Below are 16,786 nucleotides of genomic sequence, written 5' to 3'. Positions count from 1 at the left end.
GACAGACTCCTGGGCTGCCCCTTCTGATGTTGGGTGAACTGCTCGGGAGCTGTCAGGGGTTCCTTGCACACTCTGGCTCTGGCTAGGTTTTCACCTTGCTCAATATCAGCTGCATTTCTGCAAAGTTTCTCAGTGTAGTCTAGAGGTAATTTCCCGCCAGATCTCACAATCTAGCTGCATGGCGTTTACTGAAGCTCCCTGAGTGTGCAGTTCACACAGGGTGTGGGACTACTAAGCTCCCAACTCAGAAGGGGTATTTCTGAAATCACATTAATTCTTAACTAGAAAATGAATTTTTTTGAGCCAGACGTGGTGGTGGTGCACACCTTTAAGCTCAGCACTTGGGAGGCAGAGGCAGGCGGATCACTGTGAGTTTGAGGCCAGCCTGGTCCACAAAGTGAGTCTAGGGCAACCAAGGCTACACAGAGAAACCCTGTCTCAAAAACCAACAAAAGATGAGTTTTTCTTTTAAAAAATTATTTATTTTTATGTACACTGGTATTTTAATGCATGTATGTTTGTGTGAGGGTGTCAGATCCCCTGTGGCAGGAGTTACAAACAGTTGTGAGCAGCCATGTGGGTGCTGGGGATTGAACCTGGGTCCTATGGAAGCTTAGCCAGTGAGTGCTCTTAACCACTGAGCCATCTCTGCAGACCCCGAAGATGAATTTTTTAAAAAAATTTCAAAACACAAGTGACAAAGCATGGTAGTAGTGGTAATTGTGTTTTATTCCAATATGAATTGAATATATTCATATTGTTATCATGTGACAATTTTTGTTTTTAAACTATTAGTATTTATTATTATGAAAGTATTGGCATTATTATAGAACCACTGAAAATACTCTTACTTGGTTCAAATATATTTGATATAGTTAAAGTATTTCGACGACTTTTTGTTTTTTGAAATTATAGTGAACCACAAGAAACCAGAGACGAATGGGTACCATCCCAGCTGACTACACACAGTCACTTAGAGGGTCTCAGGCCCCACTTTTCATTTCTGAGTTTGTTAGTTTGCATATCTCCTTCCTGCCTTTTGGTTGGCTTGGATGAGGGTCTGTCTGTCTGATGCTTCTCTCACAGAGCCAGCTCTTGGAGCGATCCTTCGCATTAGTCTCTTTGTTTCAGTTTTGGCTGATTTCAGCCCTCAGTTTGATTATTTCTGGTAGCCTACTCCTCTTGAGTGTATTTGTTTCTTTTTGTTCTAGAGCTTTCACATGTGCTGTTAAGTTGCTAGTATGAGCTTTCTAATTTCTTTTTTTAAAAAAGATTTATTTATTTATCATTATATATACAGTGTTGTGTCTGCATGTATGCCTGCAGGCCAGAAGAAAGGCATCAGATTATATTATAGATGGTTGTGAGCCACCATGTGGTTGCTGGGAGTTGAACTCAGGACCTCTGGAAGAGCAAGCAAGTGCTCTTAATCCCTGAGCCATCTCTCCAGCCCGATCTCTAATTTCTTTATGAAGGCACCTAGTGCTATGAACTTTCCTCTTAGCACTGCTTTCATTGTGTCTCATAAGATTGGGTATGCTCTGCATTCATTTTCACTGAATTCTAGGAAGTCTTTAATTTTTTCCTTTATTTCTGCTTGACCCAGTAATCATTCAGTAAAGAGTTGTTTAGTTTCCATGAGTTTGTAGACTTTTGGTTGTTTCTGTTGTTGAAATCCAGCTTTAATCTGTGGTGGTCTGGGTTATTTTAATTTTCTTGTATCTGGTGGGGCTTGCTTTGTGACCAAGTATGTAGTCAGTTTTGAAGAAAGTTCTGTGAGGTACATGTTTGGGTGAAATGTTCTATAGATCTGTTAGGTTCATTTGAGTCATGATGTCTGTTAGCTCTGTTATTTGTTTAGTGTTTTTTTTTTCTGCATGACCTGTCCACTGCTGAGAGTGAGATATTGAAGTGTCCCACTCTCAATGTGCGAAGGTTGGTGTGTGATTTAAGCTTTAGTAATGTTTGTTTTACAAATGTGGGTGCCCCTGCATTTGGGCATAGATATTCAGAACTGAGACATCATTTTGGTGGATTTTTCCTCTGAAGAGTATGAAGTATCCTTTTCCATCTCTTTTGATTAATTACGGTTGAAGTCTATTTTGTTAGATATTAGGATGGGCACACCAGCTTGTCTCTTGGGTCCATTTGCTTGGAAAATCTTTTTCTAACTTTTTACCCTGAGGTAATGTCTGTCTTTGAGGTTGCAGTGTGTTTTTTGTATGAAGCAGAAGGATGGATCTTGTTTTCACATCCATTCTGTCTTTTTTATTGAGGAATTCAATCCATTGATATTGAGAGATACTAATGACCAATAATTCAATGGTGCAGCAGCAGCAGCAGTAGTGTGTGGGTGTATGTGCACACGCATGTGAGTACCCACACATGCTCCCACTTCCCTTTTTTTGGTTTTGCTGGTGTAAGATTATTTATTTCCTGCATTTTCATGTGTGTAATTAGCCTCTTTGGGAGGATGTTTTTTCTTCTAGTACCTTCTGTGGGACTGGATTTGAAGATAGATACTGTTTAAATTTGACTTTGTCATGGAATATCTTGTCTTCTCCATGTATAATCATTGCATGTTTTGCTGGGTATAGTAGTCTGGACTTGCGTGTGTGGGCCCGTGAGGTCTGCAAGACATCTGTCCAGGCCCTTCTGGCTTTTGGCGTCTCCATTGAGAAGTCAGGTGTAATTCTGATAAGTCTGTCTTTATATATTACTTGGCCTTTTCCCCTTACAGTTTTTAATATACTTTATTTGTTGATTGTTATGTGGCCAAAGGGAACTTTTTTTTTGGTCTAATCTGTTTTGTGTTCTGTAAGCTTATTGTACCTTTATAGGCATGACCCTCTTAACATTAGAAAAATTTCTCCTATGATCTTGTTTAAAAATGTTTTTTGGGTCTTTAATCTGGGAATTTTCTCCTTCTTCTATTCCTATTATTTTCAGGTTTGGTTTTTTTCATAGTGTCGCAGATTTCCTGATGTTTTGCGTCAGGAAGTTTTTAGATTTAATATTTTGACTGATGTATCAGTGTTTTCTATTGTATCATTGATGGCTGAGATTATGTCTTCCATCTTTTATATTTTGTCGGTGGTGTTTGTATCTGTAATTCCTGTTCACTTACCTAGATTTTTTTCATCTCCAGTACTCCATCAGTTTTCTTTATTGTTTCTATTTCCATTTTTCAGCAGTTGAATATTTTTTATTCATTTCCTTCACCTGCTTCTGCCAGAGTTGTGGGCCAACATATAGAGATGGAGTGGGGTGCTGCTGGGGAGAGCCGAGTTGGTTCTGAGGCTGGGTCTTACCTGGGCTTCTGGATGCAGGTGTGGCCTGTGGAGAGCAGGGCTTCTGCCAGGTGTTCTCTTTTCTAATCTTACGCTAACTCTGTTTCTTTCCCCTGGTCAGCCATTGTTCCTTGCTGTTTCTTAAATAGTGCACATATACTCCTACCCCATTTTTTTTTGTACTTGGTCTTTTTATCAGTACATCTTTTTTACTTCCTCATTCACTTTATGTAGCCTTCTGTTCAAATATGACTAAATTTTATGTGTGTGTGCAGGTGTGCACATTTGTATACATGCACGTGAATACTAGCAGTCAACGTCAGATGTTGTTCCTTGGGTGCCATACACGTCAGCTTTTGAGATGGAGTCCCTCATCGGCTCAGGCAAAGTGAGGTAGCCTAGCCGTCCAGGGAGCCTCACCGACCCATTTTTACCCACCTTCCTCTCACTGAGGTTACAAGGGTGTGACACCATACACTGCATCTGCACATGGCTTCTGGACTTGATCTAAGGCCTTACTGTGCACGAGGCACATTTCACCAACTGAGCTATATTTGCAGTCCAAATAGTTCATTATAGGATATTTCCAAATACCATAAAAACTTCATATATTCTCTTTATAATTCTTTTCTGTCCACTCACCCTGCCCTTTTTCTCTTTCTTTTCATCATGACCCAATATTTCATTTATGCATTTAATTACCTGCTTTTCCCTACCTTTCCCACTGGAACGAAAGCATTATTATAGAGCCCAGACTTTCTTTGACTCAGTTCATCTCCACCAACTAGTCTATTTTCATATGATCAGAGGCATGCAGTCAGAAACAGCCTCTAGAGGATGAGATGGTTATAGTATCGCGGTGAAGCATGCAGACTCTGAAGTCGGGCAAAGGTGTTTGCTGCCAAACTTCGCTCCTTTTCAGTTTCTTATTTATAAAGTAAAGCTAATCCTATTGTTTACTTCATAGAGGTATTCAGATTAAATGTGATGTATAGAAACAATCTGTAGGACACATACTACAGAGAATCTTTTTATTTTTATAGTTTTTTTTCTACTTGTTTCTTACTTAACAGGCTTGAATCTGTTTCCCTCAATAACCTGAGGTTGTTTGTTTGTTTGTTAGAGGCTTTCATCTTAATACGATGACAGTCCAGGATGATTTCAGTGTTCCAGCCTTTCTGGGCCAAATCCTAGATTCTGTCCTACACTTTCTCCTAATCAAAAGTTTTAACAAAACTTGCCTGTGTTTTAAAACATTTTGCTCACTTTTCTAGTATGTTGTTAAGATGCCTGCTAAAGTAATTTTTACATAGATTTTGGAGTTGTTAATAGTGTACTAAATTATTTCTCAGTGTTTGTATTTAATAGAGAGACTGTTACCCAGAGGGATAGAAATAATAATAAAAATAATATGAAGTTACTAAGGGCTCCTCTTTCTTTGTTTTTTATTCCTCAACTCATTTCATATGTGTTGTGGGTGACTGGCAACCTTCTTTGTAAGTTATAACATATCTGATTATATCTTATCTATCTTTCTAAGCATGTAGTATTTAAAATAAATTTCTCTAAATAGAATCATGTAAGTTTAGAAATCAAAGAGACATTAGAAATTATTTGGACCATACATTTTCAATCTTTCTTTCTTTCTTTCTTTCTTTCTTTCTTTCTTTCTTTCTTTTTTTAGAGAAGGAAACACTTTTCTCATATAAAATATTATTTGGACACTTAGTATACTGATTAATAAAAACATAGCTAATTCTGAGCTTAAGAATCTAAGTCATGTAGGTCTCCCTTTGTTGTCTGGGACAATCCCTCAAGGTTACTTTATGGAAACCTTAGGGTTCCCCAGAGTGCTGTTTTAACATGAGTAATTTAGAACAACTGTTTCATTTTTTTTTAAAGCTGAGGAAATAAATTCAGAGTGTTTGTATTTTATCTGGTGTCAAAGAGTCATTGCATTTAGAGCCATCTTTTCATATGCCATAATTAGGAAAACAGGATTAGGCAAGAGTAGAGTTCATATTTATTTATTTAGCGGAGTTCATTTTTCGTGCAGGTAACTTTTCCCATCTTATTTTTCAGCAGCAAACTTACCTACTGCATATGAGACACATTTGGGGGCTGTAACTGATACAAATATATGTAAGACATAAAGATTTTTCTCAAAGAAAGCAAGTAGTTTAGTTGAGAGTTAAACTGTGCAGGGCAAACATTGTACTGAACTTAAATAAAGTTTCAAGATTTGAGCTGCAACAGTGTAGCATTAACTGAAAATAGATGCTGTTGATAAGAAGCTCCAACTTAGCTCAGAGGAGAATGATGCCACTCCATGTAAGCCAAGAAGCTTTACAATATGACAGCTGAACAGGAGGCGACTAAACAGGAAGAAAATGGTGTGATGCTGTGGGAAATGGAGGAGCTCTTATTGAATTCAGCAAGTTCTTTTTTCTTCCTCTGTATGTACAGCACTGGACAATTTCTTATTTCTGAGCATGTAACTTCATACCCAAAAGGGAGCGTATCTTAAATAAAAACATATAATTAGTATATCACAGACCCCAAATGTCCATGGTTATCCCTACAGACGTTTCCTTCTCCCTGTGTTAAGTGTTTACATCAGGTGGTTTTGTGAGAGGTCATTCAGGGACCTGGTGGCCTTCTTCTTTGGCTTCTACTTCTCCTAGATTTGGGGGTGCTTTCCATTCAATTGGCAGCAGAGAAAGAGGGTGTGGAGTGTTCCCCTGGAATGGTATTCAGGGACCGATCCTGAAGGTGCTTTACAGCCCCCTGCCTGTCTGTATTGGTTAAAACTTCGTAACAAAGCTATGCCTAAACTGAGAAAATGAAGTTATGTTCAATTTGGAAAGGAAATATGTTTTTCATAGATCTCTCTGCTAACTCAAAGAGTTGTTGAGAAAATGTGTATTTGACATATTTAGTACATTGCAGAACATATATAGGTATTTAATTGCTCTTTTTAAAACATGGAGAAATTTACATTGTTTTACTTAATACATAAAATGCACAAGTTTTAAATTAACACGTATTTTAACTTCTGTTTTGTGGCGATATTATCTTTAATCTTGGTATTAAAGATATTTATTTAAAATGGCCCTTCTAGGTAAATCCTTTGTTGCTCCTTCTTTTAGCATGGTATTATTGCTACAGAAGACGAAGAATATTTTATTGAACCTCTAAAGAATACCACAGAGGATTCCAAACATTTTAGCTATGAAAATGGCCACCCTCATGTTATTTACAAAAAGTCTACTCTTCAGCAACGGCACATCTATGACCATTCTCACTGTGGGGTTTCAGGTGAGTGCAAGCTTCTGGGAAGCACTGTGTGCTGCTAGTGTCTCTTTTTTGGAAAGTAAAATATTATTAATAATGAAACTATTTGGGTGGTCAGAGTTATAATGTCCAGAACCACCTTAAAAAAGTATTACCTAATAATAGTTTCAAGTCAGTTTGGAAGCTGTTTTAAGAAATTCTTAAAGTATGTCTATGTAAAATTTGACGTTCTTTTGTTCGCAGAGAAGAAAAGTGCCTTATTATTTACAGCTTGCATGCACAGGTGTTCCATAGCACTCTGTATGGTTGGGTTAGCCTGCCATTTTCATGCCAGTCTCAGGAGCACACACCCTTGGAAGTCTTCAGGAGCATTTAGGGAGTACTCACAGGCAGCGCTAACCCTGAATAGGGAACTGCACACATACACAGCAGGGCCAACAAACCGAGGCTCCCATGATAAAGGAAGGTTTCATGGAAGATGTGGCTTTTCAGCTGAGCCCTGAGGGGACCAAAGAGGATGCTCAGCTGCTAGAGTGTTCCACAGAGAGGGGGCAGAAGTTATGAGGCCCTGTCATATTCTATACATTAATTGTAGCTGTTAATGTTAGCTGTGAGAGTACACATGGGTTGGAGATACAGAGATGAAATTTGAGGTAGTCTAGAGGAGTGGTTGTGGGAACTACATCAGAGAGACTAGAAGGGACCAGCAGGGAGAACTCAGATGCCGTAATGCAGAGCTCACTGTGTACTGGAAATCCTCTGAACAGTTTTAAGGAGCAGGAATGATATAAACCTATATGTGTTCCATAAAGACTGGGTAGCTGTTCAACTTTAAAAGTGGTGACCTAGGGTGCTAATATGAAAATTGGAAAATGTGGAGTCCACCCCAGCACAGCAAAAGGAACGTGGACTCCTATGTAGCTTTGGATAAGTTTCCCAACCCCCATTTTGCTTATCTCAGCACACATTGGTTACCCCAATTTTACTTATCATTATGTTATTAGAGTATCCATTTCTACTCTTTAAAGATTTTTTCCCCTGAGACAGACCTCACTTTATAGCCCTGGCTAGCCTGTAACCTGTTAGACCAGAGTGAATTCTGTGTTTCAGAAATGTCACTAAATCTTCCTAAGTAAAACACTCTGTGAAGCCGGGCGTGGTGCTGCACACCTTTAATCCCAGCACTCAGGAGGCAGAGGCAGGCGGATCTCTGTGAGTTCGAGGCCAGCCTGGTCTACAAAGTGAGTCCAGGACAGCCAAGGCCACACACAGAGAGACCCTGTCTCAAAACCAAAAACCAAAAACAAACAAACAAACAACAAAACACTCTGTGTTTAGTAAGTTTGGAAACTATCTGGCCAAAACCTGAATTGCAATATATTTCAAGAGCATAGGTCAAATATGAGATGTAAATGTATAGACATACATCCCCAGCTTTCTTGCTCAGTTTATGCTAGCATATACTGACTGGGTAAAACCCATATTTATGCCGTACGCAGTTCTAAATGATTTACACTTCACTTATTTAAATATGAATTACAATTTTTATGTAAACAGTGTGTACTTTAGAAACTTTAGAGAATCCAGAAAAATTTATGAAAAATAAATCACTGTTATTGTTGTACCCGGGGATAGTGGGATGTCTTTTTAACCCATTAATATAGATAATATTGCTTCTCCATATTTCCATTATCTAGTAACATATTTATTAAGTACTATGCATTTACCACTATGTGCAACACTTTTACTAGTGCTATGACAATTATAAAACTCAAAAGGTCCTTGTTTCATAGAACTTATTTTCAAGAAAGGACAGAGACAATGAACTAAACAGTAAATAGGCAAATAAATGACACACACAAAAGTGTAGCAAGTCAATACAGCAATTGTGAATGGTTACATGTCTCCAGACATTTCTGTAGTAATGATCAAAAGGCTGAAAAACTGTTTTAGATAGCAATAAGATCCATTTGTTAGTTTGGGGGATAAAAGTTACTGTGTTATGCTTATGTAGCAAATTTTCCTTAATATTCTACAATGTATAAAACACTAAATTGAGAAAGAAAAATTTGAAAAATAACTAAGCTTCACTTTGAGACAAAAACAAGTCAATCTTGTATTCCAGTTTTTTGACTAGACATACAGTAGTTACGAATCATTATGGAAGGAATTTAGAATATATAAAATATAGAAAGTTCTAATGAGTTAATTATGTCAAATTAATTGAAAAACAAAACAGAATATTATATATCTTTAATTTTTATGTTCATTGTGTTTTGCCTGTATGTGTGTCTGTGTGAGGTAACACAAAGCCACGGATAGTTGTGAGCTGCCATATGGGTGCTGGGAGTCAAACCCGGGTCCTCTGGAGGAACAGCCAGTGCTCCTAACAGCTGGGCCATCTCTCCAACCCCATTATCTATTCTTCCTAAATGCATATATATATATGTAATACATACATATATATGTAAATATATAATTACATATACACAATACAATGTCTTTATTGGACATTTAAAAATAAGAAGATGCAGTTCTCATATTCAAAGTGAAAGGACCTGAGTTGGCATAGGATACACCAAGACCAAGTTCTTGAACAAAAGAGACTTATTTGTCCCAGAGGGACACGAATGGGATAGGAGGCAGGGAACAGGGGTGAAAAGGAGCGAGGGAGAGGCAGGAGGGATATTTGCCTTGGAGGGACAAAGGATTGCCTCTGGATAGGGAGGAGACACATGTGGCTCTTAGGAAAAATAGCAGTTTACAAAGGTACAAAAAAAAACCCCATGTTAGGATGAAGTGTTTAATTTTAGTTGGGCATGTTAATTAGGTAAGCCAAAAGACGGCTTAAAAAAAAAAAAAAAGAGAGGGCTTTGGTTGCTAGATTTCAGTATTTTGATAGCTGGATCTTGATAGTCGGCCTCATGAGGAGGAAGTGGCAAATAAGGGAACAGACCCTGGGGGCTAGCTCTAGGAATGTAAGCTCATGGCTTTTAGCAAGCAGGAGAAGCCTGTGGGCACTATGTTTGCCATGGCTGGGCCTGTGTTTGCGTGCTTGAGACTGTTAGAGCCCTTCACAAAGAATGACGGCCAAGCAAACTAACAAATGTCTGAAAATTATAGCAGTCAGAATGGTGCAGATAGTAGCACTGATAAGCAACATTACTGTTTATGTTTCAGATATGTCTAAATTATCTTCAATGTTTTAAGTTAAAATAAATAGATTGGATGGTTCAGGAACTAAAATGACCAAATGAATGGAACTTAACTTTGTTTAGATAGAAGGTATCTAGCCAGAGCAGTGAAAAATGAGCATAACTCATTTAAAGTAATAACTTTGTGATAACAGATGACTGCATAGGAGTTATAGTAATAAAAAATATATTTTTATAGTTATAGTTACAGTAATATAAAAACATCTTGGTAATATTCCACATCAATATTTGTTACAAATATAGTGGCTTGAAAAAACACTCATTTTCCCACAGCTTCTGAGGGTTGGAAGCCTGAACAGATGGATCATATGTTTAGATTTAGCTAGAGTTAGAATTTCTCGTGGCATCTTGACTGAAGGATAATCTACTTTGTTCTTCATACACTCATTCTTGAGCTTGTAGATAGCTTTAGATTTTGACTGGCCTACTGGTGGGGACCTAAAGAGACTTGCTTTGAGTACAAAAACATGGTTGCATACTTTCTTCAAGACAGCAAGGAAGAATCTAGAGTCAGAAAACTCTACAGTATTGTATATCATGTATTTGTGTGTATGTAATCACTTGTATTTCAAGTTGTCATCCTACCCGTACTGACAAAAGAGTATTAGTGCAGGGTCATTGTGGAACCCTATGGGTTTGTTTGCCACAGCTGGACATGACTGGACACTGCTGTGGAGTAGTCTATTGAGATAGTTGGTATGCCCTTGTCTCTCTTGACCTTTAGATAAAGGAGAATTATTTAGTTTACATGAGGTTCCAAAGTATTTAACTGTTTCTTCTCATGATTCTTCCCATTTCTTCTTAGTTTGTAAAATTTCTACAGTCTACCAATGCAAGTTTCTAGAAAGGCAGAAGCTAATGGGAAGACATTAAAATGGTGTTACTTTCTGTCAATCATATATTAATTTAATTTCACTCACTAAATGTCTTAGCTGTGGAGGTAATAAAAATATTCAGTTCTTCATAAAGACACAAAAGAAACATGTTATGGTCCTCTACCTGCTCAAATTTATTTAAGAAGGACAAATTAAGTGAGCAGATAAGAACCAAGGATGGGGAGCTTGCTGTGAGGCTTTGTCTACTAGTAATGTCAGAAGCTGCACTCCTACTGCCTAAACCATGAGGTGAACAAAGGCCACACCAAGAGACATGCCAAAGTAAATGGTGGCAGGTGTGTGTGTGTGTGTGTGTGTGTGTGTGTGTGTGTGTGTGTGTTGGGGTGGCATTTGGCCTCAACTGAGCACAAATAATTACAGACAATTATGGAATGCTGAGAGTGGGAGAATAAACCAATTGGTTATCTAATACCAAATGGTCAGACCTGAAAACATACATACAAGTTACATACAGACTGAATTTGTTGTGTGTGTGTATGTACATATATGTGTGCATATGCAAATAAATAAATATATTTATATATGCATGTAACATGTTATATTCACTCATATATATACATGCATGTAACAGTAATTACTGAAAAAAGAGGCCATGAATTTGAGAAGGATCAAGGATGGATACATGGGAGGCCTTGGAGGGAGGAAAGGAAAGGGAGAAATGGATTATTATAATCTCAAAAACATGTTGCTAGCATATCTTTAAGGTCTCATGTTAATGTCTATTACCTTTATTTTATATTTCGATTTTCCAGGCCCCCCCTCTCTCCCTGTGTGTGGTTTTTTGTTGTTGTTGTTTTATTTTTTTGCTTGTGTGTTGGTGCATGGGTGAGTAGTATGCATGTACTTATGGAAACCCAAGGTTGATGTTGGAAATCAAAGTCAGGGTCTCTAAACCCAGCCTACAGCTTATTTATATTACTAGCCTTGCTAGCCAGCTTGCTCTTGGGAGTTGTTAAAATTACGAGTTGCCTCACTCAGCTGGATTTAAGTGGCTTGTGAGGATCTGAACTTGGTCAAGCATCTTGGTCACATGCTTTTTAACAACTGAGAAACCCCACTTTAGACTTGAGAAAAGTGATACTCTATGTTTTGTCAACTTAAGTGCTTGTAGACATTAACTTATGTGGGGCACCTAATTCATGGCACTTTTCAATTGAGAAGAACAGAATTAGTTCTAATTAAGACTTTTTTTTTTGAGACAGAATTTCTCTGTATAGCCTGGGCTATCACTCTGTAGACCAGGCTGTGACCTCAAACTTAGAGATTCTCCTCCCTCTGACTCCTGAGTGCTGGGATTAAAAGCATGGCCACCACTGGCCTCTAATTAAGACGTTTTAACAAAAGAACTTACTGTAACATGGATGCTCTTTCACGTTATGATAGATACTGCAGCATCATTGTTTTCTGTCAGCATGGATTTAGTCTACGCAGTCTTAAATGGTTTGTTACGGTATATAGTCAACATAGAAAGGTATTTTTATAATGTAATTAGCCACTGAAATAATTTGAAAGACTTATTTAAAAGTGTATTAACTAATTTGTTTTATAACTATATTTCATTTCATGAGAAGTTAAATGTTCATATTAACTTTTCAGGTAAGTTAGCTAAGTTGAAGATTTGCACGTTTTTCTTATATACAGTTATCTACTCTCTTCCTTTATTGTGAGTGTCTTGATCCATTTGAGTATATATGAGAATCCTATCTACATGAGATCTCTACATAAGTGTATTTGGCTAGACAATCTATCTGAGTTACCTAATTATTTTTATTGTAGATCTCATACAAAGTGGCAAGCCTTGGTGGATGAATAAGACATCTGCTTTTCCTTCTTTATCACCAATTAATGGCACACATATTCATCGCAGACAGAGAAGATCCGTGAGCACTGAGAGATTTGTGGAGACACTAGTAGTCGCAGACAAAATGATGGTGGGCTACCATGGCCGTAAAGACATTGAGCATTATATTTTGAGTGTGATGAATATTGTAAGTTTGATCCCTCTATATTCTGTGTTACTAAGTAGTTTATTGTGTTTTATACTAAGGTAATGCATTTTTACTAAAATAAATAATGATAAAATTTTATTTGTATAAAGTGGTAAAAAATAAATTTGAAATATCATTTTAATTTGTTCTTGGGATTGAGTCTAGAACTTGTACATGTAAATACGTACCCATGGAATTAAACTGACTTTGTCTCCCCCATTTATTTATATAAGATATTTTTATACACTATATCACTGAAGACTCCACCTTCAAGAAGCTTTTCAGAGGATTTTAAGTAGTCTACAACAAGTATTTTCTCTTAGAGATGAAATGCATGCATCACAAAAATCTATAGTATGAGCTAACACTTCAAGTGCCTTAAATAAGACTTAACAACTCATTTTTAGGCATTCATATTAATTAAAAATGAACAATAAGAAGTAGGTATGGTGGCGGACACCTTTTATCCCAGCACTCAGGATGCAGAGGCAGGTGGATCACTGTGAGTTCGAGGCCAGCCTGGTCTACAAAGTAAGTCCAGGACAGCTAAGGCTACACAGAGAAACTCTGTCTCCAAAAACCAAAACCAAAACCAAAAACCAAAAACAAACAAACAAATAAAAAACCAAAAAAACCCACCCCAAACAAACCCAAACAAACAAAAAAAAACAAAAACAAAAAACCCCTCTACACCATAAAGTCATAAAAATTGCATTTTATCATTTTAGAAATTCAAAATATTATCCAATTCTTTTTGTCTGACTTTTTGTCTTTTCTTATTTTCTGGAGGTCAGGTTGCCAAACTTTACCGTGACTCCAGTCTAGGAAACGTTGTGAATATTATAGTGGCTCGCTTAATTGTTCTCACAGAAGATCAGGTAAGAATGAATTAGTTTATATATCAAAGGTCTTAGACTATGGGATTATCATTATGAACAGATATATTTCTTTGTTACTTCTCCTAGCAAGTTCTAGTTAAACATTTTTACCTCTAAAATTTAATTTTATGTAATATTGAGATATTACATGCATTATTAAGGCGTTTACTGCATATATACATATGTGCTACATGTTTCAGAATTAAGGATGAGCATTTTATTCATATGGTTTACATGGTAATAATGGTTATGGTTGATTTTTATATGCTGATGATCTCAGATATGTTCAGGTTGGAACTGGAAGGAAAGTCTGTTCAGTAATAAATTAAATGAACCCTAGGCCAGATGTTGTGGAGATAAAAATCGGCAAGAGATTATTCCTAGAAACCACTGCTTCTAATTATAGTCCCACTTTAGTTTTCAAGTTTTGACAACTGACCTTAGTAATTTGTTTGGAACATTTCTGGTATGCATGTTGTATTGCAGCCAAACTTGGAGATAAACCATCATGCAGACAAGTCCCTCGATAGCTTCTGTAAATGGCAGAAATCCATTCTCTCCCACCAAAGTGATGGAAACACCATTCCAGAAAATGGGATTGCCCACCACGATAATGCAGTTCTTATTACTAGGTATGGTTTGTTGCAAGTATTTTTCCTTTGCTTGTTGTGTTTGCTTGCTTTTGTAACCTTGTTTGTTTTTATCTAAAGCCTCATTCAGGTGATGAGTATAGAAAGAGCAAAGTGGTAATTTATTTTTTATTACTGTGAAAGAATATAATCTAATATTAATGTGCTTGCATCAGATGAGCTAAATTAAAAACAATAATTATGAATTAACTTAGGATAAATAACTTTTACCCTTATAAGCCCTATTTGTGATGTTTAGTTGAAAGCACAGACATCATTTGTTAATTAAACACAATCTTGCTTTTTGTAAAGCAAGATTTAAAAGTATGAGAAATAAGTTGTCACTTTTGGTTACAAGATCTAATAACTATTCCTGTGTATTTCTAGTTGTTTTAATTTATGTTAATTTACTAAAAGAGAGGAGGAGATTGGTGGTCTATTTAATTACATTATTTAAGTCAAGCATTTAAATTAAAAGGAACAGGTCCAGTGCTGGAGAGACAGCTCAGTGGTGATGAGCCTGTGGTGCTCTTGGAAACGGCCCAGTTCCGCTCCCAGCACCCACATTGGGCTCTCACAAGTGCCTGTAGCTACAATTCTGGAGAATCTGATACGTTCTGTGGCTACTGATACACAAATTGCATACATTCACACACATATGCATAAATTTAAAAAATTTATACAATTATATTTATAAAATATAAAAAAATCTAAACATTTCTAAGAAGGAGATTTATCATATTGTTTATAAATTTTCTCTCTCAAGAAAAGTCATTACTCCCTAATAAGCAAATGAAGTTGCTCACTGCTTTCTAGTTTTACAAGGGTCTTTATATTTATTCGCCTACAGCTCTATGGGGTGTATTGTTGGGAATTTTTGCATGTTAGATATAAAGAAACTTGCCTAGTGGGGTGATGCACGCCTGTAATCCCAGCACTCGAGAGGCAGAGGCAGGCAGATTGCTGTGAATCCGGGACTGCCAAAGCTGCACACAGAGATACCCTGTCTCAAAAAACCAAAAACCAAACCAAACCAAAACAAAACAAACCCCCCTCAAAACCAAAAACAAACAAAACAAAACAAAACAAACCAGAAACCTTAGTTCAAAATAGTTAAATTAGTTTCCTAAAATCATTCAACTTATAAATGAAAGAAGACTTCATCTCTGGTAATACCGTCTTATTTTCACTGTCATATATGCCTTAATACCTTTCCATTTTAGCTTTAGAGCTAGGGTGTTGCTGTGGTGCTCAGGCTGACTTCTAGAACAAAGGCTCCGGCTCTCCTCCTGCCTTAGCCTCCCAAAATAGTTAGGACTGCCGGTGTCACACTTTGCTTTAACTTATTTATACCCTGATCATGATTGGGTAGAAACATTATGCTTTAATAATCCCAGTATAATAATTTTGGCCACTTACCAGTATTTACAAATATAAGACAAAATATATTCACAGTAAGGAACAGTCAGCAAATGGAAACATCATTCTGTCTTGGCTGAGCAAGATAGCTTTGTTATTTTATTTCTTTTCATTTTTGAGAATATATTTAACACATGCATGATCTGTGGCAGGTTTCTAAGGAGGGAGTATAAAGAAAAGAGGCTCAGAATCTTTACACTCAGTATGATATTGCGATTTAACTTTAAATCTGTTAATTGAACCATGAAGTTTCCAAGTACTAAAATCTTGAAAATTTTATCATATGTTGGCTGAATAAAGCTAGATCTTATGGTTCTTTATACATGTGCTGTTAGAGCTGTCTGATCAGTTCTCTAATTCCTCAGAGGATTGACACCTGAAAGGCGCCCAAATATGCTTAAGAAATTAAAAGTATACTAGGAATTATGCGAATATAGAAACGTTTCATTGACCAAAGTAACTCCCCACCAAGCATTTTACTGAATGAACCCTCTTCACATAATACAAAAGGCATTCTCGTAACCTCTATTACCTCAGCCAGTATAGACTGATATGAGATCTGAGCTCTGCCTTCTCCCGTTAAAGCCTGAGGGCATTTCTAATACTAGTATGACTGGCCACCAGAGACAACGGAGCAGAGAACGTTATGTTCAAGCCTCAGACATCAAAAAGCCACTCAAAGTAGCCTACGCAGCCAAGAACTCAACAGAAAAGTAGGAAACAATCTGAGCAAATTCAGAGTTGAGTGTTTTAGCCAAAACTGAGTGATGAATTGCTCAAATCTGTTTCCTACTTAAATACTTATGAATCTGTAGCCTTGATGTAACATCATTTGCTCAAGAATATAAAAATACAGTGCAAATATATTGAAATTGTATAGTTGTACATATATATATATATATATTCATGTATGGAATTCTTTAAATTTTACTAAAAGTAACATCATGATTTAAGTATATATTCATTTATAATGCTCAATCCCTCACTGGAAAAAAAACCCTAAATAATAAAGATGACAATTATCTCATTTTGATTATGCATTTTCTGGCCCAGGTAAATAGCCTAACATCACCTTGAGGCTTTAAGAGAGAATTCCACACCTGATTTTATATTAAGGTTGAAACTCATTTCATATAACTGTCCCACTCAGAGTTGTAACTCCAACCATTTGTTGGTA

The 16,786-nt window shown here is 36.8% G+C and overlaps 1 protein-coding gene across 5 annotated transcripts in view; it reads left to right on the top strand.

Moving 5' to 3' along the window:
* Positions 1–16,786, top strand: part of ADAMTS6 (ADAM metallopeptidase with thrombospondin type 1 motif 6) — a 234,947-nt gene that overhangs the window by 21,369 nt on the left and 196,792 nt on the right. For 4 of the 5 annotated variants that reach the window (XR_014783308.1, XR_014783309.1, XM_084802031.1 and 1 more), the window contains exons 4-7: positions 6,440–6,608; positions 12,472–12,683; positions 13,478–13,561; positions 14,048–14,193. Coding sequence is in view for 3 of the 5 variants with exons in the window: in XM_084802031.1 (XP_084658157.1) it covers positions 6,440–6,608; positions 12,472–12,683; positions 13,478–13,561; positions 14,048–14,193 (611 nt within the window). In the remaining 2 variants the exon portion in view is untranslated. Of the gene's footprint in view, positions 1–6,411; positions 6,609–12,471; positions 12,684–13,477; positions 13,562–14,047; positions 14,194–16,786 lie in introns of all 5 variants that reach the window. The other variant, XM_084802033.1, reaches the window with a different exon arrangement.

The sequence above is a fragment of the Acomys minous genome (genome assembly GCF_964271855.1).
Source record: "Acomys minous genome assembly, chromosome: 11".
Lineage (NCBI taxonomy): Eukaryota > Metazoa > Chordata > Mammalia > Rodentia > Muridae > Acomys > Acomys minous.
Note: the sequence above shows the minus strand (reverse complement) of the source record. Positions and strands in the feature narration are given on the sequence as shown.